Genomic DNA, 25,576 nt, shown 5'->3' on the forward strand with positions numbered 1-25,576 from the left:
TTCATGTCACTTTCTCTGGGTCCCAAAGTTCCCACACAGTTCATTCCAAAAATAATTTTATTTACTAGATATTAAATAAAGTATGGAAGGAAAAAAAGAGCTGTGAGGCACAGTCCATGTCACTGTCTAACCCAGCTCTTCTCGTGTCTTGCCAACTTTTTTGGGCATTTTCTTAGCATGGGGATCTTCTAGCTCCTTGGCCTTATAGTAGTGGGGAGCCACTTCCAAAAGCCAGCTGCTTTCGATCTCCAATACCTGTAAGAGGGAGGGAGCAGAAATCAGTAGGGCTCCTTTACTTCCAAAGGAAAAGATACTTGGCTGCTTCTCCATAACAGGACAGACTGACCTGGACATGTGCTTACCAGGGAAGTGAGCCGGAGAAAGACCCGCAAGGAGAAGCCTACCCCTCATCGCTTACTGTGCCTGCATGGACCCAGAACTTGGTGCACATTTTATTTATTCTAGAACCAAGGACCTCATGCTTGCTACACAAGCATTTCCTCAACTCTCCCTCTATTTAGTCCATACTTTAAAATTTTTATGTATATGGGTGTTTTGCCTGCACATATGTCTGTAAACTACGTCAGATCCCTGGAACTGGAGTTAAAGGCAGGTGGCCACCATGTGAATGCTGGGAGTTGAACCTGGGTTCTGTGGAAGAGCAACGACAGCCAGTGCTTTTGACTGAGGACTCATCTCTTGGTTCTGTGTATGTGTAAATGCATGAGTACAGTGCCTGCAGAGGCCACAAGAGGAAGACAGGATCGGGGCAGCTGCAGTAAGGGCAGCTCTGAACCGCCTACCGTGTGGGTGCTGGCAACTGACCCTGGGACCTCTGCAAGGACAGAGTGCTCTAAACCACTGAGCCATCTCTCCAGCCTCACACTTTTATTTTGAGAAAGTGTCATATGTTGCCCCCATAGACTCTGAATGTATGAGCCTCCTGCCTCACCTTGAGTACCACCTCAGACCTACATCAGCAAGCCCAGCTTCAACTTTTTTTTTTAAGATTTACTTATTATTTACTCTATATGTGTACACTGTAGCTGTTTTCAGACACACCAGAAGAGGGCACCAGATTTCATTACAGATGGTTGTGAGCCACCATGTGGTTGCTGGGAATTGAACTCAGGACGTCTAGAAAAATCAGCCAGTGCTCTTAACCTTTGAGCCATCCCTCCAGCTCCAGCTTCATATATTTACTAAATGATTTACAATTCTCAGATCTTGGAAGACAGCTGCTAGAAAAGATTTCTTATATTTACTTGCAATGGTGCCGAGGACTGCTGAGCTATATCCCAGACTTACATTAAATCTGAATTATATTTAATTACATCTGACCCTATCTTACACTAACAGACCTTGTTTCCATGCCAGTCCCGTTAATATGAATTGAGCCTAAGGTGCCAGCACATTGTCTCCCAGTCCCCACCACCTGAACAAGCAGCTCCTTACCTGTCTCATGAACTCCTTGGTGGTCAAGACAAGCTCATGGTAGAGCAGCCAGCGTGGCTGTTGTTCAAAGAGAGAGGAGTTGGGATGAATAAACACTGTCTGCTGCTGCTTCACTGTGCGGTAGCCACTCCGAGTCAGCCTTGCTGTGTGGTAAAAATAACCTGAAGTGATGGCCTAAGGATCAGGCAAGAAAACAGGTCAGGCACCACTCGGGGGCCTTATTCTTCCCACGTCTGAGATCAGGTTTCCGGAGAACTAATAAGGTGAGGAATCCGTGAAGAACTGTGCTATATAAGGAAGAATGGGCTTCAATAAATAATACCAGGAGAGAGCTCAGGCAGGGAAGCTGCTGTGAGCCCTCGGTAGTGGATTCAAGAAATACTAATCTGGAGGTGCGGTGATGTGAATGAATGAAGTGTGTTAACAGTTTCCTCTGAGTTTGAAACATACCACCTTGCTCTTTAAACTGGAAGGTAAACAACTCAAAACAGCTTCAGGAAGTTCCAGAAACTGACCAGATTCACTAGACCCCTTCTGGCCAGAGAAAGCAATAAATGTTTGTGTCTGTCCCCCTCAGACAAGCCAAACTGCAAAAATTCTTGAGCTCTGACTAGCTGCTTGGAAGAAACAGAAACCAATGAAAATAGCTAAAAGAGGTTTAGATCAACCAAGTCACTTGGAAAGGACACTATCCAACCTGTTGAAGAGCCTGAAGCTGTGCAATATGATCCAGGCTCCCAGCTTTTGTGAGCTGCCACTTATAATGGGGTGGGCTTTAGTGATGCTGTCTTTGAGGCATTTCTGCTCCTGTAAGTAACCCAGTAATCCCTCATCCATATTCCTGTAAGTTCAAACAAAACTCATTGGTTCATAAAGTCAGACTTCGGTGGTATTTGTACTTTGGTCTCTTGTGGGCTCCCTATCTGGGGTGAGAGATGTGTATAGCATCTCCCCAGGAAAAGTTTTGTTACACAACAAAGTGACTCCTGCAGGTTGTCCATTGCCTTATACATGCGCATATATATACATATGTATATTATATGTCTGTGTGTATGTATATGTGTATGTATATGTATATGTACATGAATGAAAGAAAAAACAGGATGCCAGGTGGTGGCAGCGCACAGGAAGTAGAGGCAGGTGGATCTCAAACTTTAAGGTCAGTCAGGCCTACAGAGTGGGTTCCAGGACAGCCAGGGCTACACAAAGAGTCCTTGTTTTGTAAAAAACAAAAAGAGACAAGAGGAAAAAAAAGAAATTAACAGTATCAAAAACACTGACCTTTCGCACACGAACGTAGTCACCTTGGCAGGAAGTCAAGCCAACTTCCACGCGCTCCAAGAGCCCCTCTAGTTGTTCCCGCACATCCCGGGCTCGGCGCATGGATCTGAACTGTACGAAATTTTCATAGCACCACTGGGAAGAGTAGCCGCTCTCTGCCCACTGTGGAGATTAAAGGCCTTAAGTACACAGCAGGACTCAAGTCCCCCAGACTTCCCAAATCTCCATGTGCCCAGTGACCTGCGTGTACACATTCAGCAGAACCAGGTGGTCCCCACCAGGGAGGAAGAAGTTGACACGGGCGTTGTCAGCATGGACAACCTTGTCCTTGGGCCGGTAGAAGATGGAATTGTTGACAGACAGCATAGCAGCCACGGTCAGGATCTCTTCTGAACAGCTATACCTTGAGCAGGGCAAGAAGAGGATGAAGTCACCAGGAAACACATGAGAGCAGACACAGAGATCCTGAACTCAAACACAGCAGAGGAACATCTTTTTTAAGACTTATTTTGGGGTTGGGGATTTAGCTCAGTGGTAGAGCACTTGCCTAGGAAGCACAAGGCCCTGGGTTCAGTCCTCAGCTCCGAAAAAAGACCAAAAAAAAAAAAAAGACTTATTTTGGGGTTGGGGATTTAGCTCAGTGGTAGAGGCTTGCCTAGCAAGCACAAGGCCCTGGGTTCAGTCCTCAGCTGGGGGTTGGGATGAGGGGGCGGGGGGGAGGGGAGACAAAAATAACAAAAAGACCAAAAAAAAGAAAAAACCAAAACCAAGGTAACTAAATGTTTGGCCTGTGTGCATGTCTGTGTGCCACATGCCTGTGGAAGTCAGAAGAGCTGGAGTTACATTATTGAGAACTGAACTCGGATGCACTGCAAGAGCAATTGGTGTTTCTAACCAATGACATCTTTTAAAGGTGGTCCCATACAGACCTATCTACAGCTCCTATTCTGAGGCCTTGGGAAGTCATGTTTCAGAGGTAGCAGCTTCCCAGCAGCCACCATACACAGGAGGTCTTTTGCTTCCATTCACGGTCCTGGGTTTTATTTTGTTAACTGGTTTGGTTTTGAGGCAGCGTCTCACCATGTAACCCTGGCTAGCCGAGACCTTAGGGGTCGTCTGCCTCTGCCTCTGTCTGTGCTATGACTGCTGGTCCCTGGGTTGTATCTACACTAATTAACCATTTGTGCCACCAACCATCACTATCAAGCACAGGACAGTGGTTCACGTGGGCCTCATAAGGGATGGTAAATCTTCTTAAATAATATTTATTAAAAACAAACAAACAAAACAGTAACAACATGATGAAGAGACAAGGAGAGAGAGGATACTTGAGACCGAGGAAGCACGGCCAGTTTGTGCCAGGAACTAGGTGGGTAGGTGGGAAGACTTACTTCTCAGAGGCCAAGATCATTTTAGACAACATAGGATCCACGGGCAGCTCTGCCATCTTTCGACCAGACTAAAAGGAAGAGGGAAAGGTGAGGTCAATTTCCCTGAGCTTCCTTCCACCACCACTCCAGGGGCCCTTGGCACCATCACCAAAGGGGTCCCTGGAGCCATCAGACTTTTTCCTTCACACTGTCCCAGCCCCGGTGCCGCTCACCGTAGTGAGCTCTCCAAGGTGGTTGAGGGCGCCAAGTGCATAAAGTTGTTCCAAAGCCAGCAGCAGGGTCTCATATGGTGGCGGGTCCAGAAAGTCAAAGTGCATCAGGTCGTGGATCCCTGGGGAAAGGAATAAAGAATGGGTGAGTCCTGCATAGCCTCAGTAACCCCAGTGGGACATGTCCCAGCTGGAGGACTCGGGCAGCCTGGTCACCTAAGCTCTTTAGCAGGAGCACCACATTGCCCAGGCTAGTCCTCTGGATCTCAGGAACTGTGGTCTCCTCCAGCTCATGCTGGTAGGCCCAGGCTGTATACAGGCGGAAGCACTTCCCTGCAGCCACTCGACCTGCGCGGCCGGCCCGCTGATTGGCTGAAGCCTAGAAAGGAAGGAGAGGTACAGGCATGGTCTGGGCGGTGTTACAGAAAAAGTATGCTAACTGATAATCCCCATCCTGAAGCCTACTTGGGAATCAAGCTTTCTCTGGGGACAGTGTGTCTCCCTCCCTCTACCTCAGGGAGACATAAGCTGACCTTGCTGCAGGGTGTGACGGTGAGCGACTCCATGCCTGTTCGAGGGTTGTAGCTCTTCTGCTTGCAGAACCCTGGATCCAGCACATAAATGATGCCTTCGATGGTGAGGGAAGTTTCTGCAATGTTTGTTGCCACAACCACCTAAGTGAGAGGACAGAGTTACCCTGGGACCCAGCCCACCTAGAAAGTCCAAGAAAGCAGGATACAGTGAGGGTAGGGCAAAGGAAGGCAGTGTTCAAGGGTCAGGAGAGGGGTGACAGGTGGGGCTAGCAGTCAGCAGGGGCACAGGAGAGAGGGAACACTGCCGAATATAGATAGGGTTGTTCTTCGGAAAGTGGAAAGTGTCCGCATCTCTCCTCACACATCACTTCTGACCACAGCTTACGCCCTACTCCCCACTCCTACCACACAGTGTGTCCACATCTCTCCTCACACATCACCTCTGACAGCAGCTTACTCCCCACTCCTACCACACAGTGTGTCCACATCTCTCCTCACACATCACCTCTGACAGCAGCCTACTCCCCACTCCTACCACACAGTGTGTCCACATCTCTCCTCACACATCACCTCTGACAGCAGCTTACTCCCCGCTCCTACTACACAGCATGCAGTGTCCCTTTAAACATGTGAACCTGTCACCTCACACCTCACACCTGTGCTTGTCCCTGCCCTCCAAGTGCTCTTCCTTCTGTGAGATGCTCTTCACCAGCTCTCCCCTCAGCAGAGCAGTCCTCTCCTCTCCTCTGCCCTTTATGGAGCAGCCTCCCACCACTAGAAAAAGCCCTTGTGCTCCTCCCCTTCTCAGACTTCCTGTGCTGCCCCGGATCTCTTCCCTGTAGTCAATACAAACTGAGGCAGCCTCACATGCCCGGTCTCGTCCCATCAGACTATAAGTCCTATTGGACACATCCGGATCCTCACCTCAGCCCCCTCCCCATGCAGCGTGTACTGGATCTTGACGCTGGGGCCTCACATGCTGGGTGAGTGCTTGACCACTCAAGCCCCAGCCCCAGACCCCCAGTACATAATTGTCTGGTGAGAGTCATATCTCTGCCTAAAACCCCTTGGTTGCCATTTGTCTGTCTGAAGTCTGAATGCTACAACAGCTCTGTCCTGGCCTTCGGCTGATTCAGCTTTGTCTGTAGCTGGAAACTCCCAAACTCACTCCTCAGACTTCACCTCAGCTCTCCTCTAGGACTTCCCCAGCCATTTTCCTCAAAGATCCACTTAAGTACATACATCCTGGCATACACTGAACTGAAAGTTTACTATCTAGGCTAATGCTGATTTCGTCTCTCTCCAGCTGGAAGGCCAGGGCTGCCCCTCAGCTGTGTCCAAACACCCAGGCAAACAACTTGGAACAAAGGGGACAGCATGTGCCTTGCTTGTGTGTGGTAAGGGTCCTCCCACTGACCTTCCGGGCCCCGGGGGGCGTGGGCTGGAAGATTCGAGCCTGCATGTCGGAGGGCAGGTTGGCGTAAATGGGCAACACCAGGAGCTCCCGGATCTTGGAGCCCAGTCTGCGGCAGCGGTCCTGGAGCATCTCGCAGGCAGCCTCAATCTCCTCCTGAATATGGAGCAGGATGGCAGGAGACCTGGAGTCAGTCATAGGACCCACACACCAGCCCCATCCTCCCCGAAACACTCCAACCACTTCCCACCACAGTACTCACCTGTCCCGTTAGGAACACCAGTATATCCCCAGGGGGCTGGGTCACATGGATCTGCAGCACAGACACCACACAGGCTTCCAGGTAGTCAGCCTCTGGGGCCTGGGAAGGAGGAAGACACAGGGTCACAGAAGGGCCACTTGCTCAGGCAGGCTCTTGTCCCTGCTCAATGCCCACCCCTCTCTGGGTGTCCATTAGACCCTTCCATTGGGACATCCTCCTAAGCCAGCCCCAGCTCCTCTGCCTCACACGGAAGCCCATCCTCCCGAGGGGCACCTTGGTATAGAAGATGTCAACTGGAAACCTGCGTCCAGGGATTCGGAAGACAGGGGCATCATCGAAGAAGGCAGAAAAACGAGCAGTGTCCAGTGTGGCCGAAGCCACCAGGACCTTGAGCTCAGGTCGGAATCTAGCAACATCTTTGATCAATCCAAAGAGAATGTCTGTGTGCAAGGTCCGCTCATGAGCTTCATCCACCATCACCACACTGGGGAGAAAGTGGGAGATTGGTGAGGGACAAGCGGCAGGGGCTTAGCAGTGCAGGGCTGGATCAAAGAGAGGGATGGAGGGACCTCAGGGGGAAAGGGGACTGAGTGGGAGGAGGCTAAGGAGAAGTCAAATGTTCCAATTACGTAATGTTGGCAGATGGTGAGCATGGTGGGGGGTTCTGTGATCTGCGGCCCATCCGGGCACTGGCCAAGAGAAGCAGTCAGGACGGGGCTAGTAACATGGCTCAGCGGTAAATGTGCTGGCCACCAAGCCTGCCGACCTCAGTTTGATCCCTCGAATGCACATGGTGAAAGTACAGAACTGACTCCTATAAGCTGTCTTCTGATCCCCTACATGTCCACACATACACACACACAAATATATACACACGTGCACACATACACACACACATATACACATACATATATACACACATATGCACATGTGCGCACATACATACATGTACACACATACACACATACATATATATACACAACTGCATACACACACATACACAAATGCACATACATATATATACATACACATACATACACACAAATACATACACATACGTGTACACATACACACACGTACATACATACATACATACAAACACAATTGTATACATACACATATACACATACATACATACATACACACATACATACATATATACACACCATAAGTACACACTCATACATACATACACACACACACATATACACACACACACACAATTCTTTTTCAAATATAAAAGAACAAAGAGGCAGGGAAGAGTCTAGATTCCTTTAACCTAGGATTAGAACAAGTCAGACATCTCTGGATCAGTCAAGAGACAGCTGTTCTCACTGGAAGAAGTGGAACTAAGAACTTAAAGCAAACAGTGCATGGCCTGGTGGCTCTTCTTGTACTCTCAGCAATGTGACCCACGAGACTGAGGCCAGCTAAGGTTAGATAGTAGATTCCGGGCTAGCCTGGGCTACAGAGAAACCCTGTCTCAAAACACTAAGAACAGATAAGGGCCACCTGGACCCATTAGAATAGAGAGAGATTAAAGGAAGCGAGAATCTCTGAGGGGGAGGTGGGGCATCTTGTGCAAAGCATACACACACACACACACACACACACACACACACACGCACACACACACACACACACGCACGCACACGCACGCACGCACACGCACACACACACGCACACACACACATGCACGCACCTGTAACTTGCGAGGTCAGGCTCAGAGAGGAACTCCCGGAGTAGCATTCCATCTGTCATGTAGCGGAGAACAGTTCGCTCTGATGTGCAGTCCTCAAACCGGATGCTGTAGCCCACCTGGTCACAGACAGTCAAGAGGTTGGAATGACCGATGACCAGACCTGAGGTGTGGGGCCATGCCAGCAACGTAAGAAGCTTCCCTCTCACGAATCCCCAAAGACCTCACCTCATTCCCAAGCTTCACCCCCATCTCCCGGGCCACTCGGGCTGCCACACTCATGGCCGCCACTCTCCGGGGCTGGGTGCAAGCAATCTTCATACCCTTCTTGGTGTAACCCTAAGAGGAGAGAAGGAGGGGTTACTCCTCTGTTAGACATGCTGTTGTGAGCCAGGCAGGGCAGGGAAAGGAGAACAGATGGGATGAAAGCCAGAGAAGGACAGACAGACAAGAGAGAAGCCAAGGGCCCCCGGGGATGCTAAGCCAGCCTGCAGACCTTGGCTTATAGGCAGGGCTCTGCTGGACTTGAACTGACCAGGGACAGATTGGCCGAGGCATACCCAGAAGCAATGGGAGACATGCGGTTAAACAGTAGGAAAACACCTTTTACTTTTAGTTCTCTGGCCCCTGCAGAGGGAAAGCAGGGCCGAGGTCGTGCGGGATGGAAGCCCAAGAGGTTCCAATCTATGATGCTCATCTCACTGCTCCCATGGGAGACCTGCACGTTCACAACTCGTACCAGGTATGGATGTGATGGCGGGGAGAACAAAATGGTAGAAAGAGTGGCCTCGTCAGTCTCAAAAGCCTCATGACTTAGCAGAAAGGACAGGAAAGGACATCTTTACCATCACACAAAGGGGGTCTCCCAGGACTGACTCAAGGGCTGAGTGGGCCCTAAGTGACATGCTGTAACGACTGACCTCCTCAAAGAGGTACTGTGGGATCTGTGTGGTCTTCCCTGACCCAGTCTCGCCCTCGATGATGAGGACCTGATGGTTGGCAATGGCGGTCAGGAGCTCCTCTCGGAAGGGGAACACTGGCAGGCTGCGGCGCACGGCCTGGATGGACTCCTTCTGCTGGGCCTGGGCTGACAGGGGCGGGCCTGATGACGGCTCCTGAGGAAAGGACAGAGGTGCTGAGGTCCCCACCACCTTGAGAGGCCCTCCTGTCATTACCCCGGACTTTCTCCCTCTCACCTCGTCGCCCTGGAGCTGAGCGGCACGGACGAACTCGATGGTCTCGTCCTCCTCCAGCACCAGCTGGTACTGGGGTTCCTGGGCAGCAGCGTCTCGGGCCCCAAACTTGAGGGATGCGGCGTCCAGACGGGCCTCCTCCCAGCGCCGCTGCTCCTCGCCCGGGGCCCCTGATTCCTCCTCGACGATGTCGGTGGCTCGAGCGGGCTACGGGGAGAGCAGCCGAGAAAGCTGAAGAAGACCCTCCCCACCACTGCTTCTACCAGTTATGAACAGGAGAGGGAAGGGAGCAGCCACCACACCGGTTCCCTCACCTGTCCTCGAGTCTCCTTGGGCATGTGGTAGCGATTAGTGGCCTCCAGCTTCTCCTGCTCGCCAGCCGCCCGGTACTCCCGAGCCAGGTCCCGCACACGCCGCTTGTACTTGAGCTCCCGGCGCTCATGGCGGCTCAGCTCCACGTCCCCAAACAGGACCTCCTCATCAGCCAGTTCTGCCTCCAGGTCCTCCAGCTTTTCCCGCTCCCGCTTTGCCAGGTATTCCCGACGAGACTTCTTACGGAGCTCAGGGACCTGGGTCAGGAAGGAACAGTCAAATCCTCATCCTACCAGTGCCACAACACTGTTCCCTGCATGTGGAGTGTGAAAAAAACTCCAAGGAGGAGGCGGGCGTGAGGCCTTCTAGCTGTTTGATATTTCATCAAGTCTCAAAGGTAGGGGAATTACTCCCAGACGCAATGACTGGATCCTGCCGAGGTGACAAGATTTGTAACGTTCTCCTTCTACAACCAAACCCCACTCTTTTCTGGTTCCTGTCAGGCAGTCCCCCTCCTCTAGAGACTGACCACCCAGACACATCTCACCATACTCCCTCTGCGACCCTTCCTGCTACAGCTAATCACTCCAATGGTCTTTCTCTTTGTCTCCAGATACTGCTTTTTTTTTTTTTTTTTTTTTTTTGGTTCTTTTTTTCGGAGCTGGGGACCGAACCCAGGGCCTTGCACTTCCTAGGCAAGCGCTCTACCACTGAGCTAAATCCCCAACCCCCAGATACTGCTTTCTTAACCTGGGGTTCTCACCATGGCTTTCCGGTCTTCCTCAGCCATCTTGAGGCGCTTCTGAGCCTCTTCATAAGCCTAGAAGAAATCATGTAGAGGGATGTGAGGCCAAGGATACCGTTCCTGTCAGGATGACAAGTGCCCTTCAGTGCCCCTCCTCTGTGAAGAACCTCTGTGGATCTCAACCGTGCAGGGAGGGCTTTAGCCAGAGAGCCCACAGGAGCCCTGGTGACAACTCTTGTCTTCCCAGAGAAAACTCTGCAGCCAAATCCAGGTTTACCCAACTCACCTTCTTATCTGACCGCTCCAGAACATTCCGGGTCCGGTCCTTGTCTCGTTGCCGAACCCGCTCTGCAAAGGCATCCCGTTCCTCCAAGTCCTGGAGACGCTCACGTTCTGTTCTCTCCCACTCATCCTCTGAGGCTGGCTTCTCCTCCGTGGGTGATTTACTGCCCCTGAACCCAGCCCAGTGCGTCATCAAAGTGGGGTATCGAGAGGGCTTAGCATCCCACAGCCAAAAGCATGCTCCAATCCCCCCTCTCTCCTTCCTTCTCACTTACCCTGTCTTCCTCTTCCCTGACTCAGAGGCTTCCTCCTCCTCCTCCTCCTCCTCCTGCTGTTTCTTCCTCAGGTGTTTCCGTCTCTTCCGCTTCTTCTGGAGGCTGCTCCCGTCCCTGGCCACTGCTTCCTCTCCGCTCTCGCTGTCCTCCAACAATTTATAAGATCGGTTCTTCTCCAGCAGGGCTCGGGCCTCTCGCTCAGCTGCACGAGCTGGCTTTTCAACCACGGCCTTCCGTGGCACCTGCCAGTAGATATGACAGCTCCTGACCTCCCCGGTACCCTCATTTGCCTACAAAGGGATTACTTTATCTTAAGCCTGTCTCCACCTTTCTCTTCTACATGGTTTGGTCCCATGGTCGCAGCTTCTGAACCTCCTTCCAGGAGCCTATTTAGCAAATGATTACTGAACACTACCCTGTGGTGGAGGGAAGAGGAGAAACACTCACAGGTTATGCTCTCACAGCCACACGCTGGCGGCGTATACACGAAACAGAACCTTTTCCTAATTTTAATGATTTACTTTTGTTTCTGTGTGCGTTGGCGTTCTGCCTGCAATATGTGCTGTGTGAGGGTGTTAGATCTCATGGAACCGGAGTTACGGTTGCAAGCTGCCATGTGAGCACTGGAAATTGAACCTGGGTTCACAGCTAGTGATCTTAATCCCTGAGCCATCTTTCCAGTCCCACGATAGAATTTTTTTTTTTTTAAAGAATTGGTTCTGAGCTTAAGTAGTTTATACTCTATAATCCATTTTCCTTTTTTTTTTTCTTTTTTCTTTTTTTCGGAGCTGGGGACCGAACCCAGGGCCTTGCCCTTGCTAGGCAAGCGCTCTACCGCTGAGCTAAGTCCCCAACCCCCCATTTTCCTTTTAAGATTTATTTTTCATTTATTTATGTGTACAGGTACTTGGACCTGGAGCTGAGATTACTGGTTGTGTGTCACTAGGCCTGGTTGCTAAGAACTGAACTCAAGTCTTCCAGATGCGCAACAAGCGTTTTGTTTTTGTCTGTCTGTCTTTCTGTGTGTCTTAAGGGTTTTTTTTTTTTTTTTTTTGGTTCTTTTTTTCGGAGCTGGGGACCGAACCCAGGGCCTTGCGATTCCTAGGTAAGCGCTCTACCACTGAGCTAAATCCCCAGCCCCGTCTTAAGGGTTCTTAACTGCTGAGCAGTCTCCATCCTATTTCTTAAATGCTAATTCTCATAGTTCTGTTCTTCCCAGTGACTCTTTCCCGGGGCTGGGGATTGAACCCAAGGCTTACAGTGTGCTAGACAAGCATTCTACCAACTGTGCTACATCCTTAGGTCTGGAGTTATGTACTGTAACTAACAAGCGCTCTAGCTTAAAAAATGTATGTAAATCCCTCTCTCTTGAGTCTTCTCCACAGACCTGTACGCCCAGCACCTAGCATGATACCTAAATAACAAAACCAAGGACGGTGGGTCTCTCTGTCATCCCAGTACTAGGGAGGCTCGCTGCAAGTTCGAAGCCAGCCTGTGTGCTATATCGAAAGTTGCAGGCACACTGCGTCTCAAAACAAAAGGATAAGCGTACGGGCCAATTTGGCTGTGAGTGGACTGCCCCGGCGGCACACACCTTGCTCCAGAGCTTCAGCGCGAAGTCCCGCGCCGGCCCGCCGAGGTCCAGGGTCTCTGTGTCACGCAAGCGCTGCACAAACTCCTCGGCGGAGGCGCAGCGCTGCGCCGTGCCGATCAGGAACTGCGCGACGTGCCGCTCGCTCAGCCCCAGCACCGAGTGCAGCTCCTCCTGCACCCACCGCTCCAGTCCCGCCGGCGTCGCCATGGCGACGCGTCTCGCTCTGGGCAAGCAACCGCGGAACGGCCAGGACTGCGGCGGGGCCAGAAGAGGCCTGAGGTGCCACGGCCTCGCACTGGCTGCGGTATAGACACCTCGTCCACAGTGCAAGATTGGGTAGTTCTACACCGTCTCCCAGGACCGCGAAACCCGGAAGGAATCGCATTCTTCCGGCCAGGGCTCGACGGTGGCTGGGCAGGTTCAAATTGCGCAGCCTCTTTCCTGATGCTTCTGGGAAGAGGCTTTCGTGCACAGCCTTGCCCGAGCTCTCTGTCGCCACCTAATGGTATGTGAGCCGGTGCTAATACAAGTCTGTGTTGACTAACTAGTTTCTACAGCCAGGGATAAAAGGAGTTCAAACCAGGTTTAGGAAAACAAGATATATAATAAGGGGCCGGAGAGACAGCTCAGCAAACTCGAGTTCGACTCCCAGCACTCAGATTCTTCACAAACAACCACTTGGGTTAGGACAAACAGTTCCAGGAAGATCTACCACCTCAGGCCTCTTCTGACACCTGTCTCTCTGAAGCTGGAGTTACTTGTGGTTGTGACCTGCCTGACACAGGTGCTGAGAATCAAACACGAGTCTTCTAAGAGAGCAGAAAGTGCTCTTAATCACTGAATCATACCTCCAGCCCTTCTATTTGAAGGGGCAGAGTGGAAGGTTATATATATAAACGTCTTACTTGCAAGTATGTATACCACTCTGAATCCGGGGGAGGGCATTAGATCTCCTGAAAATGTAGTTTTTGAGCCACCATGTGAGTGCTTGGAATTAAAACTAAGTTCTCTTAATTGTAGAGCATCTCTCCAGGCACCATTTAAAAAAAAAACAAAAACAAAAACAAAAACAAAAAAACACGGGGACTCATGTAGCATTAGCTGGCCTTACATGTACTACATAGCTAAAGATTACTTTGAACTCTTTTGTTTGTTTGTTTGTTTGTTTACATCCCCAATGCTGTCCCCTCCCAGTCCCGCTCCTGAAAGAATTCCTCCCCCTATTCGCCTCTGAGAGGGCAGCAATCCCCCAGTGTCCCCCCACCCTGGTGCAACCTTGAACTCTTGACCCTGTTGTTCCTACTTCCCAAGTGTTGGGATTATAGACATGTACCATCCACCCTCGACCGAAATGGGTAATTTATAGACAATCAAAAATAATGAAAGGCAGTGTAAGTAGATTTTATTTCACAGTGACAAGGAGCAAGAGGAATGGATTAGGTCAAAACATTCCACATTTTAAAAAGCAATCCTTGTGGATGTTGCTAACAGCTTAGTACATTCCTCCTGTTAATGGTTGGTTATGAGCTAACCCTTCCCCAGCACAGACGACCCGGGAGGAGCAAAAGGTACCAACTGATACTCAGTTTTCTGAGTTTCAGACAGTGGGCAGGCATGAATGTCTCAGGTCTCAGAAATGTGACGAACCACCTGACTAAGGACAGGACTTGAGTTCTGGAATAATTGATGGTTTTTGTTTCCTTCTCCACTTCCTATAAAGCCTGCGACTGGAGAGGAGATGGGAGGTAGTTATTTTAGGACCCACTGCCTGGTTAGATGCAAGCCTCTGAATAAAGTGTAACTTGGATATTCTTGTCTCGGCCGTTGGTATTTCGATTGATGACAGACAACATAAGTTATATCTGCTCAGGTCCAGGGACCTAAGTGGACAGGATGGTGCATGCTTGAAGTCATTCCTGTTTGGGTAATTGAGGCCAAATAATTCCAAGCAAGAGATCCCAAAGGGGACCGAAGAGATGGCTCAGTGGTTAAGAGCACTGACTGCTTTTCCAGAGGTCCCAAGTTCAATTCCCAGGAACCACATGGTGGCGCAAAACCATCTATAATGGGGTCTGATACCCTCTTCTGACTTGTCTGAAGAGAGTAACAGTATATTCACATTCCTAAGAAAATAAATAAATCTCAAAAAGAAAGAGAGAGAATCGAAAGGGTCATTCAGGGATGTCATCTTTCCTGTTGTTTTAGTATTGCATGTTTTGCTATAGTTGATATAACATATATATCGATATGTATCACATATATACGATTTTTATATATTTTATATGTTTGTTGAGACAGGATTTTCACTCTAGAGACCAGGCTGGTCTTAAACTCATAAATCTGCCTTTCTCTGCTTCCTCAGTGCTAGGATTTAAATAATTTGTTTTGTGAATGAATGTGCTGTTCACCTGTCTGTCTGTGCACCCTACGTGTGCCTGGTTCCCTTGAACAGGAGTTAGAGCGTTGTGAACCACACTATGTGTTTGCTGGGAGTGGAATCTGGGCCTCAGTAAGAACAAGTGCTCTTAACCACTGAGCCATCTCTCTGGCCCCTGTCCTGTCTTTTTAAAAGACTTCTTCCTTTTTTTTTTTTTTTAAAGCTGGATGTGGTGTTGTAATATTTTAATTCCTGCCCTCAGGAAACATAGGCAGAAAGATCTCTCTGTGAGTCCCACGCCATCCTGTTATACAAAGTAAGTTTCAAGCTATCCAAAAACCACACATTAAGACATGCTCTTGGGCTGGAGAGATGGTTCAGCGGTTAAAAGCACTGACTGCTCTTCCAGAGGTCCTGAGTTCAAATTCCAGCAACCACATCGTGGCTCACAACCGTCTATAATAATGAGATCTGATGCCCTCTTCTGGTGTGTCTGAAGACAGCTAGAGTGTATTCATATACATGAAATAAACAAAATCTTAAAAAAAAAAGAAGAAGAAACAAAGAAAAGGAAGACAGCAAGAGAGTTGAAAAGAGCTCCATTTTATTACGGAAAGTTACAAAAAACGAAACAAACCAGGCAGCTGACCAAGGAGCAATGGGGAGAAGCGAGGCGCCTCCTGAGCGCCCCCCACACTGCAATTCAATTCAATGTGAACCACGTGGAGGAACAGAATTAAATAATTTTCATGGGGTTCAGGATTAGGATCCCCAGCCTGCCCTCTTGGGGGAAACCGAGGCACAGTAATACTGAGCAAAGCTGAAGAAGGTTACACACCTTCCCAAGTCACTCACAATGAAACAAAGGGAAGGTGGAGGATCCCACAGGGGCTCCGCGGGTAGGCATGGCTTGTAAACCTGGGACTCTGCAGGTGGGATTGGGAGCTAGTGGGTATGTAAACCAGGCTGTGATCAAGAGGGAAGCTGTAAACAAAGGGGTAGTGACCTAGAAAAGGGGGTGTTCGTGGATGGAGCGGGATCCCCGGAGAGTGGCTGAGCTTTAAGGAAGGCTGTGAGGCTGGAGGTGCTCCATCTCAATTCCAGATAAATTCTGAATTCCAACCCAGGACTTGATGCTCACTCTTAGCTCACCGAGGATGCTCCGCCCACCGGGAACTTTGGGTTAGGGGTCAATTTAGGCTACCGGCTCCGCCCCAGGAACAGGATGGGAAAAGCAAGTCCGAATTCGCTCGCTTGTCGCCCTTCCCTGCCAGGCGGGCTCACTGCCATGTCTGTCGGCTCTGAATCATCCAAGCTCCAGAATCTTCAGGTGCGAGAAGGAGAGAGGTATATGCCCAAACTCGAAGATGGTCACCGCCGGCAGGACTCATCTGCAGGAAAAGAGGTAATCAATCCAGAGAAGCGGAGAGGGCCTCCGCCTCCCCACGCATCCCCAGAACCGAAGAGTGGCTGGTATAAGAGAAGTCTTTGTAACATGTTGGCTGTGGAACAGTGGTCATCATCACGGTTAACTGGATTCTGTGCTGAGCATCTTGTTTAATTTCACAATCGTCTCAGCAAAGGTGAAGTAATTTAATACCTAGCTATGTATACCTAGGTGCTTTACAAAAATCTACTCAAGTCTTCAAACAACTTCAAGAAGTACTTGCTTGGGGTTGGGGATTTAGCTCAGTGGTAGAGCGCTTGCCTAGGAAGCGCAAGGCCCTGGGTTCGGTCCCCAGCTCCGAAAAAAAGAACCAAAAAAAAAAAAAAAAAAAAAAAAAAAAGTACTTGCTATTATCAATTAAGGCGGGGTACACAACCTTTTTGTTTGTTCGTTTCAGATGGGGTCTCGATCTGTAATAGTCCAGGGTGCCCTGGAACTCACTGTGTAGACTAGGCGGATCTACCCCCGCTTTAGTGATAGGATTACAGGCATGAGTCACTTTTCTCAGCTCAAGGCAGCAATCTTATCGCTGAGCTACACACCCGGAGGCCCAGCACACAACTGTTAACTTTATTTTAAAGGATGATAAATGAAAACTGGGGATACCGATCGGCGGCAGAGCACCCGCCTAGCATGCTCTGGGATCTGGGAGTGCAGGCGCGCACGCCACACATAAGGTAAACGGAAACCGAGCTCGGATTGATTCAGGATCACAACTAAGTAACAGACGAGCTGGAATTCTGACTCCATGCCGCCTGACCCAACACGGGTATTTTTAACCAGATTAGAGATCTGGATAACGAGCGAGCTCTGGTTTTGAAATCTGGAGACTCCAAGTGTGCTGGCTTTCAGGAATCAGCAGATGTAGCAAATTGGACCAAGCTCCTTCAAAGTACCACAAAGCCATGAACACCAGGGGGCGCCCTACGCCAACCACGCCGCAGCCGCTTACCCACGATTAGGGCCTTGGTGCACAGCCCGCCCTGGAGCCCGGGCTGCAGAAGCAACTCCTCCTCTTCCTCCTCCTCGTCATCGTCAGGCTGCGTTGCTAAGGGGGCAGTGGGGGCCTCAGGCTCCGGGCCTAGATCCTCCAGTACCGAGCTCTCGGAAGGGTATTGGTATGTGGTCTCCAGTGCTGTCTCACTAAAGGAGATCTTGAGCTGAGAGTAGGAAGAGAGGGGAGAGGAGGCAAGTTCATCACTAGGGGATCCAGGGAGGGCTGAGAGACCAGAGGCAAGTGGAGCGGGGCTGGGCTTAGGTGCCCCGCAGACCTTCCCTTCCATCCATTTGGGGTTCGGCTTTCCTTTACATCTTGATTATTCCGTCTAATGGCATCATTCAAAACAACACTTAGAGGCTGGGAAGATGACTCAGTGGTTAAGAGCACTCGCTGCTCTTGCAGAGGACCTGTGTTCAGTTCCCAGCACTCACAACCATCTGTAACTGTAGTTCCGGGACCTCTGCAGGCTCCAGGCATACTTGCAGTGTACACGTACACAGGCTTGCAAAACACTGGCTGGGCTGTGAGAGCGATTGTAGCCAGGCCTCTCTGGAACCTTTGACCTTCACAGTGTGTTATGTCAGGTGTCTCTCTGCACCCCAGGTGTGGTGCCTCGAGGCAGCGATTTCAGCGTTCAAGAGGGCTGGAGAGATGGCTCAGCGGTTAAGAGCAGTGACTGCTCTTCCAGAGGTCCTGAGTTCAAATCCCAGCAACCACATAGTGGCTCACAACCATCTGTAATGGGATCTGATGTCCTCTTCTGGTGTGTCTGAAGACAGCAACAGTGTACTTATATAGAGTAAATAAATAAACTTGAAAAAAAATAATTTTTGAGAGAGAGAGAGAGAGAGAGAGAGAGAGAAGATGAGGCAGGAGGATTACACCAAATTCCAGGCTAGCCTTCCATGCAGATCAAACTCTGTCTAAAAAAAGAAAGGGGTGGGCTGGAGAGATGGCTCAGCGGTTAAGAGCACCCGATTACTCTTCCAGAGGTCCTGAGTTCAATTCCCAGCAACCACATGGTGGCTCACAACCATCTGTAAAGAGATCTGATGCCCTCTTCTGGTATCTGAAGACAGCTACAGTGTGTACTTATATATAATAAATGAATAAATCTTAAAAAAACAAAACAAAAAAAAAGAAAGGGGTGAGGAGTTGGAGAGATGGCTCAGTGGTTAAGAGCACTGGCTGCTCTTTCCAGAGGACCTGGGTTCAATTCTCAGCACCCACATGGCGACTCACAACTGTCTACAACGCCAGTTCCAGAGGCTCAGACACCCTCACCCAGGCAAAAACAGCAATGCACATGAAATACAAGAGAGTAAAAGCTGACATTCAGATGGAATCAGGTGACCAGTCTGGGGCTAGCCTGATCTACATAGAGACCTTGACTTTAAAAATAAGCACACACACACACACACACACACACACACACACCCCAAAAAAGAGACTTTGCCATGGCAACGAGGTAAGTAAGGCAGAATTCGGGTCTCTATCTTTCACTGCTGTGAGGCAGAGGTATTTAAAAACAAACAATCATGAAGTCAGATGGGCACTCCTGACTCAGGATTGGATGACAACGGAAAGGTTTAGACGAGCCAAGGGATGCCCAGCATACAGAAGAGTCCCTAAACATGCAACTGCTTGTGAACAGACAAGGAGAGAGAGCAAAGTCTGGGCAAACACTGTGTAGGGATGGAGAGGAGGCCACAGGGCACCCACAAAAGCAGGCCAGAGAGAGAGCCAGAAATCCCCCCTCCCCCAAACAGACTGTTTTCAGTGCCCTTCCCCTCTGCCCTCCCAAGGAGCTCTGGGACACAGTGGGATTAACTCTGCAATCCTAAGGGTTTAAGAAGACAAACAGAAGGGGATTCCTGGTGACCTGCCCAGGGCATCTGTGGCCCATCCTCCCAGAGTCTCCCTGTGATCTACAGCATGGCTTCCAGGGGCTGAATGAGAGCGGGGACAACTTGGTCCCTAAGGAAAGCAGGGTACCCAAGAACGTATGGACTCCTTGGGTCCAAATCCTGCGGTGGCTGCTGCTGCTGCTCTTCCTTCTCCAATTCCTCCAATTCCTCCTCCTCCTCTTCCTCCCCCTCCCCTCCTTCCTTCTTCCCCTCCTCCTCTTCTTCTTCCTCTCCCTCCTCCTCCTTTTTCTAAGACCGTGTTTTCTCTTTGTGTAGTCCTAGCTTCCTGGATCTGACTCAGTAGACCAGGCTGGCCTCTGGATTAAAGGTGCTAGGATTAAAGGCACGCACCACCAGCAGCACCCGGTATTCTGCAACGGTTCATTCATTTCACCTTGCTTTGAACAAAACCCAAGGCCTAACCAAATGCAACAGGGTGATTTGCTTCTGCCTCCAGGCCTCTGTGCTGACTGCTCCCTCTGCCTGAAAGGGGCCTCCAGAGCATCCTGTTCAGAAGCTGCCACATCTGCATCCCGCTCTATGTCCTGATCTTCCTACACGCACCCTTGTACCAATAATTACTCACCCGCTTCTAACCCACTACAGAGACCCCCCTCCCCTTAATATCTTGGGGGAGTCTGTAGTAAAACCTCTTCGTACAAAATGCCAGTGTGCTCAAGTCCCTTATATAAAATAGTATGGAACTGCATATGGCTTACACAGGTCCTCCCATGTACCTTCAGGTTTTTTAATTATTATTATAAACGTGATGTTTTGCCTGGACGTAAATGCACCATGTACATGCAGTACCCAAGAAGGCCAGAAGAGGGCATCAGATGCCCTGAAACTGGGGCGGAGGATTATGAGCGACTACACAGGTGCTAGGAACTGAACCCAGGTTCCCTGCAAGAGGAGCAAGTGTTCTTATGGCTGTGCCATCTCTCTTTAGTTCTAGGTTTTTAGTTTTTTTTGTTTTTCCTGAGACTAGAGATGACTAAGCAGACCAGGCTGGCTTTGAACTTGACATCCATGGTTGGAATTTCAAGTCTAAGCCACCAGCCTTGAGGGCCTTGAATATTTTTTTGGTCTGTGCTTGGTTGAAACCAAGAATAACCCGTGGTGCAGAAGGCCGAGTGTACCAACTACTCATATGCACAGTTGCCACACTTCAGAAGACAAGGGTCTGTCTGGACATCAGCTAAGATCCCAACAGGGAACCAGGGCTACGGAAAATGAAATCAAGGGGCGGCCACCGGATGGTTCCAACCGCAGTATCTGGAAAGGGACCCTTACTGGTTCTGTTGTTGACAGATTTAGCCAAATTTCTAGCCCTACAGTTTACCATTTGTTCTGTGAAGGATCTTATTCATTTTATCCACTCCATCTACTACAGTGTCTACTTCTGTGCCCCCCACTTTTGCTTCACACCCTCTCCCCACCCCACCCCCAGCTTCTGACCCGGCTTCTTAGGAATGCATAGCCCGAATTGGGGGGGCAGAGAGGGAAGTGACTCACTACATCCACTCATCAGCTTTATAAGGTCACCAGGGGGCCGGGGATGGAGGGGCAGGTCTCCAGCCAGAAAGGATACTGGGGAAGAGCACCAGCTACAGCCCCTCCCTGCCTCAGGACTGGGGTGGTGTCTCTCAGGAAGGCAGGTATACGTTTGATAGAAGTAGCCAGGAAAGGAACTGTTTAGAGAAAGGCGAGGGATGGTGGTAACGGTTGGGTTAGAGCCAGCGCAAAGCACAGTAATCCTTACTGAGGCTGTACAGAGAGCTGAGAGAGGTGCGGGTGTGGACTTAAGAGAGTGAGGAAGAGGTAGGTGGTCAGGTCTAGAGAGCAGTGCAGCCTCCTCCCCACCCCCACCCCAGTGTAGCTGCTTCCTGATTCTTTCACCACATCCTGAGCACAGTTCTTTGGGGCCTGGGCCCAGTGTTCCCACTCAGTGCCACCAGCCTTCCGGGCCCCCACCCCAGGCTTCCTGTTTGGAAGGTCTGCTTCCGCCCCTCCTACTGGATGACCCTAGGTACGGTCACCAGCACAGGTCCTGCTCTGCAATGGGTTCCTTGGCTTCCCCCAGATGGTTCCTAGGTTTGAGCCACAAAGCCTTGTGCCTCCCTTCTGTTCCTTCTCCAAAAGTCACAGGCCAGCCTCTGTAGGAAGTGACTTTTCTGAACAGCTCACCCCAAGAGAATTTCCTGTCCTCTGTCCTTTCTATCTGCCCAGCCCTGAGAAGAGAGAGCCAATAGCAGAGGCAAGGTAATAAAAGTCACGTTCAAGAATAGATAATGAAAACCGATACTTTGTACATGAATTAAAAACAACAAAAAGACGAACTGGGAGGAACCAAATGACTCTCGGGCTTAGCCTTGATCTTTGGTCCTCAGGGTCGCCTATTGACACAGAACACACACACACACACACACACACACACACACACACACACAAACACATTTAGATGAAAGAAGGGTGAGACAGGTTTGCCGGACCCTGGGAAGATGTGTGATGGGTGGAGGACCTTCTGATCTGAGACATCTGACTGTAGCACTGTCTCTGCCCAGAGATTTTTCACTTAGGAAAACTATTGGTAGATATTAGGAAGGCGTTGGGCCAGAGCCAGAGGGAATAGTTACCCTGTCCGGTGCTTCCTCATATGTCAGAATTTCAGTCTAACCTCTGACCCTCTGGTGGCCTCAGCTCCACCCCTGCCCCCAACTCTTACAGTGCTTGGACCATTGGTGGCTCTCAGTTCAGTGCAAATGAACTTCTCTCTTTTTTTCTACCCCAGGGGAGGGAGAGGCCAGGGAAGCAGGAACCGAGGGGAAAAAGCCCAGGCTGAGCCAGTTCTGTTGGGGGGGAGGGGAAGCCTAGAGAGGAAAGATGGGGGAAGGGACTGAGATATTTTGGAAGAGAAGGCTGTTCTTGTCCCCTGAGAGAAGGAAGCAGTGTCTAACATTTGCCCAGTTGGGGGGGAGGGGTAGGTGACCCTGAGGTCACCCACTTCAAATGGCCTCTTCTTGTGGGGAGTGGGGGCTGACTTGGGGTCTAAACTCCTCTCAGCTCCTCAGCCAGCTCTGTTCCATAGCCCCACCCCACCCCCGCCTCTGTTCTGGGATGTCCTCGTTTAGTTCTGGCCCTTCTTTCTTGGGGCCAGAGACCTTCATCCCAACTTCCCTGAACTTCTCCTTCTACATTCTCTGTCCCCCATCCCCCCGAGTTATTCTCACCACAGCTTCACGGGTGGGTTATCTCTTCTCTCTTACCATAAGGGTTTAACTGGGTCAAAACCCAAAGGAAGAAGAGGAGAGGGGACTGAGAGAGTGGGCAAAGAAAGAACTAGGGTGGACACACCCTGAAAGCGACACACCCCAACATAGCAGTTGAGTGAACGGAATCCTTGGGGCTCCAAAACGAATGGCAAAGGAAGGCCACCCGGAGGAAGGGTGTGTGCAGGGGGAGGAAGGGAGTTGGCAAGAATAAAAAGAATAGAAGAGGCACAGGCATATAAAAAAGTCATCCAGTCAGAACTAGAAAGAGACTTCTACCCAGTCAGGCGTGGTAGCTCTCTTACCTGTTTGTGATGTCTTTCAGGGGATCCCTTGACAAGGCAGCTGCGGCTGAGACGGAGGTAGCCCCCCAGCACCAAGATCTCCTCTGCAGTTGGGTACCGCTTCTTGCCAGATCCAGACCCTGCAGCATCAGCTGTGGCAGGGTTGACTGGAGGGGCTGGGCTGGCAGGGGGCACACACCTCCGTGGGTTGACAGTGAAGGTGTGTCCACTGCGTCGGGGGGCCCCCACCCCCGGTCCTGGTTTCACCCCATAGAACAGACGGCTCATGAGGGGATCCCCAGAGGGTTGGGGGGCAGTTGGGGCCGAGGGTGGGGGAGACAGAGGGGCTGGTGCTGGGGGCCGGGGTTCTGCCGCTTCCTCTTCCTGCTGTCTGGAGCCTTCCGTCCCAGAGTGCTCTGGTGGGAGGGGGGAGGGCCCAGAGCAGCGGTTCTGCTGGGCTCTCAGAGGCCTGCTCTGAGCCCCCGCCTCCTCCTTCTCAGCCTCCCCTCCAGCCTCCACAGCAGAAGGTCCCGGGTGCTTCTCTGAAGATGCTGGAGGATCTGCCTTATGAATTTGCGTCTCTATGTCCCAAGGTGTCCGTTCTCGAGCTTTCCCAGAGTTTAGGGTCCATTTCCAGCCTTCAGTGGGCCTCTGCTCGGCAGTCTCCACTTCTCTAGAGGTGGTGTCTTGAACCTCCTTTGTCACTGAAGGCTGGTCTGGGGCAATCCCTGAACCCAATTTCTCTTCCTCACTCCCACACTCCTCCAAGTAGTCTTTTCTCTCTTCACTTGACTTCAGCCTCCACTCCGTGGCCTCCAGCTGTACCAAGCTCTGTTTCTGGGCTTCTCTTGAGTCAAGATTCCATTTATGGGCCTCTGTCAGACTGGTCTTCTGGTCGCCAGACTCCCCAGGGCTCAGTCTGCTTTCCAATACCTCTTTTCTCTTGGGACTGTGATCTCCAGAACCTGCTAATCTCAGATTCTCCTCTGGAGTTTCTCCAGGGCTCAGCCTCCATTTCTGAGCCTCAGCTGGTCTGGAATCCAGGTCTCTGGCCTCTGCTGGGCTCTGCCTCCAGTCTCCAGTCTCCAAAGACCTCGAACTTGACTCTTGGGTTCCTCCTATCACCAGCTTCCTATCTCTGGCCTCCCTGGGACTTAGCCTCTCTTCTCTTGACTCTCTTCCCTTAGGGCTCTGATCTCTTAAATTACCAGGACTTGATCTCCGTTCTAGAGCCTCCAGAGGCCCAGCCTTCCTATCACCAAGCACCTCGTTTCGCTGCTGCTGCTGCTGCTGCTGCCGCTGTCGCTCCTGTTGGATGAATCGGTTCTGATGTACTGGCCCAATAGCCTCCAAAAGGACAGAAGATTCATCCGGGTCTGGAGGTCCAGCCTCTGCATTCCCAGGCACAGGGCTCCCCTCTCCAGGAGGTAGGCCCAACTTGGCTCTGCGTCGTTCCAGAATTCCCCGCTTCCAGGCTGGCATCTGGGATAAGCGATCCCGTTCTGCTTTCTCACGGCCACGAACCGCTGCCTCCTCCTGCCTCCGCCGGGCTAGCAACTGTAGCTTCCAATCTGGGATAGCGGTCATGGTCGCTGGAAGTGAAGGAGAGAGTATTGGGGGACGGGAACAGGAAGGGTGAGCTTCAGAGAAGCCCAGAGACTGAGAATGGGGGTGGGGGGAGGGAGGAAGTGATGAGGGAAGGAACTAAGAAGGGCAGAGAGGGACTGTAGAGTTAAGAATGAAAATAGAGGAAGGCCGTGAGAGGAAGGAGGGCAAAAGAGTCAGGAACTGAAAAAGTGAGGAGAAAAGCCGGGTGCCAAGTTGGGGGTGGGGATAATGGGAGAGGAAGAGTCGAGATTCCGGGCAGAGGCAGAGCCAGATTGGGGTTTGTGGGCACCAGACGGTCCCTGAGATATGAAAAGGGGAGGTAAGGAAAAGCAGGAGAGCGAGGAGCCGGAGGAGCCGGGGCCGAGAAGTGAGAGGGTTCAGTCGAGACTGCTTCCCCGGTACCCAGGGGAGATAAATGGGAAGAGAGAAGCAGCAGGCGAGGGGCGAAGAGGTCGGACGAGATGTGAGGAGGTGAGGCTAGATGAGGAGGACAGAGGTCCAGGGGAGAAGGGGAGACGGGGAAACGGGCAAGGGCGCCGGCGCCTCTGCGCGCGGGGCCTCGGCAGGTCCCGGCTGCCTTCCCAGCGGCGCTCGGCCCCGCCCCTCAGCCCGGCCCCTACCCCACTTGCCTATCCCGCCCCCGAGGCGGGTCAGGGGAAATACCCTCCTCGGGGACTTTTGGTACCCGAGCAAGTGTGGCAGCCTATGCATTCCCAGAACCCTGGCGTCCACCCGCGTCCAGTCCCTACAATCTCGCCGGCCTCTCCACCAGATGCGCCCCCAGAACACGGGCGCGACGAGGACCCGCATCGCGCCTCTGATGTCCCCCAACCAGGGACCCGGCTCTCAGGGGACCTTGACCCAGTGGGACGTGCACCCGAGAGGACTGAACGGACAATCTGTGCACAAAGGGGAGGCACTCCAAGGGAGATTTAGAGCCACGAGGCACTTCCCTTAAAGTGGGAGCCCTACAGTCAACTTACACGCCTTGGGGTCCCTAGGAGGAGGTGCAGTGGAGTCGGGCGTCGGGAGAGAGGAA

At 51.2% G+C, this 25,576-nt stretch overlaps 2 protein-coding genes and 1 non-coding gene across 9 annotated transcripts; 1 reads left to right on the top strand and 2 right to left on the bottom strand.

Moving 5' to 3' along the window:
- Window positions 1–39: 39 nt before the first annotated feature.
- Dhx16 (DEAH-box helicase 16) lies at window positions 40–13,026 on the bottom strand. 7 transcript variants are annotated; one of them, NM_212496.2, is made up of 20 exons: window positions 12,646–12,987; window positions 11,052–11,293; window positions 10,781–10,946; window positions 10,513–10,569; window positions 9,752–10,006; window positions 9,441–9,644; window positions 9,165–9,359; window positions 8,473–8,583; window positions 8,248–8,363; window positions 6,819–7,029; window positions 6,546–6,644; window positions 6,287–6,439; window positions 4,870–5,010; window positions 4,553–4,715; window positions 4,340–4,458; window positions 4,128–4,195; window positions 2,977–3,139; window positions 2,737–2,898; window positions 1,456–1,629; window positions 40–255 (listed from the first exon to the last, which is right to left on the bottom strand). In NM_212496.2, the coding sequence occupies exons 1-20, from the start codon at window positions 12,850–12,852 to the stop codon at window positions 127–129; spliced, it is 3,135 nt and encodes a 1,044-aa protein (NP_997661.1). In that variant the 5' UTR covers window positions 12,853–12,987; the 3' UTR covers window positions 40–126. The 7 variants fall into 7 exon arrangements, with proteins under 7 accessions (NP_997661.1, XP_038954412.1, XP_038954409.1 ...); XM_039098481.2 differs by lacking the exon at window positions 40–255 and having other exon boundaries at window positions 1,456–1,598; window positions 12,646–13,025; XM_039098480.2 differs by lacking the exons at window positions 40–255; window positions 1,456–1,629 and adding an exon at window positions 1,648–1,742 and having other exon boundaries at window positions 12,646–13,025.
- A 2,579-nt stretch (window positions 13,027–15,605) lies between these two features.
- Ppp1r18 (protein phosphatase 1, regulatory subunit 18) lies at window positions 15,606–25,565 on the bottom strand. Its single transcript, NM_001126287.2, has 4 exons — window positions 25,521–25,565; window positions 22,951–24,521; window positions 17,422–17,629; window positions 15,606–16,413 (listed from the first exon to the last, which is right to left on the bottom strand). The coding sequence occupies exons 2-4, from the start codon at window positions 24,514–24,516 to the stop codon at window positions 16,394–16,396; spliced, it is 1,794 nt and encodes a 597-aa protein (NP_001119759.2). The 5' UTR covers window positions 24,517–24,521; window positions 25,521–25,565; the 3' UTR covers window positions 15,606–16,393.
- On the top strand, window positions 23,339–23,435 carry Mir6328 (microRNA 6328). Its single transcript, NR_106700.1, has one exon. It is a non-coding gene; the product is annotated as a microRNA 6328 (primary transcript).
- Window positions 25,566–25,576: the final 11 nt, after the last annotated feature.

The sequence above is a fragment of the Rattus norvegicus genome, chromosome 20 (assembly GCF_036323735.1).
Source record: "Rattus norvegicus strain BN/NHsdMcwi chromosome 20, GRCr8, whole genome shotgun sequence".
In the NCBI taxonomy this organism is placed as follows: Eukaryota; Metazoa; Chordata; class Mammalia; order Rodentia; family Muridae; genus Rattus; species Rattus norvegicus.

Coding starts and splice junctions, on each gene's coding strand:
- Dhx16 (NM_212496.2), bottom strand. CDS start 12,852: ATGGCGACGCCGGCGGGACTGGAGCGGTGGGTGCAGGAGGAGCTGCAC. Junction 10,947..11,051: donor TCAGGGAAGAGGAAGACAGG/GTAAGTGAGAAG, acceptor GGCTGGGTTCAG/GGGCAGTAAATCACCCACGG. Junction 3,140..4,127: donor ATGATCTTGGCCTCTGAGAA/GTAAGTCTTCCC, acceptor GCCCTGCTCAAG/GTATAGCTGTTCAGAAGAGA.
- Ppp1r18 (NM_001126287.2), bottom strand. CDS start 24,516: ATGACCGCTATCCCAGATTGGAAGCTACAGTTGCTAGCCCGGCGGAGG. Junction 17,630..22,950: donor CTGAAAGACATCACAAACAG/GTAAGAGAGCTA, acceptor TCCTACTCTCAG/CTCAAGATCTCCTTTAGTGA. Junction 16,414..17,421: donor CACCAAGGCCCTAATCGTGG/GTAAGCGGCTGC, acceptor CTTTTCCTGCAG/ATGAGTCCTGCCGGCGGTGA.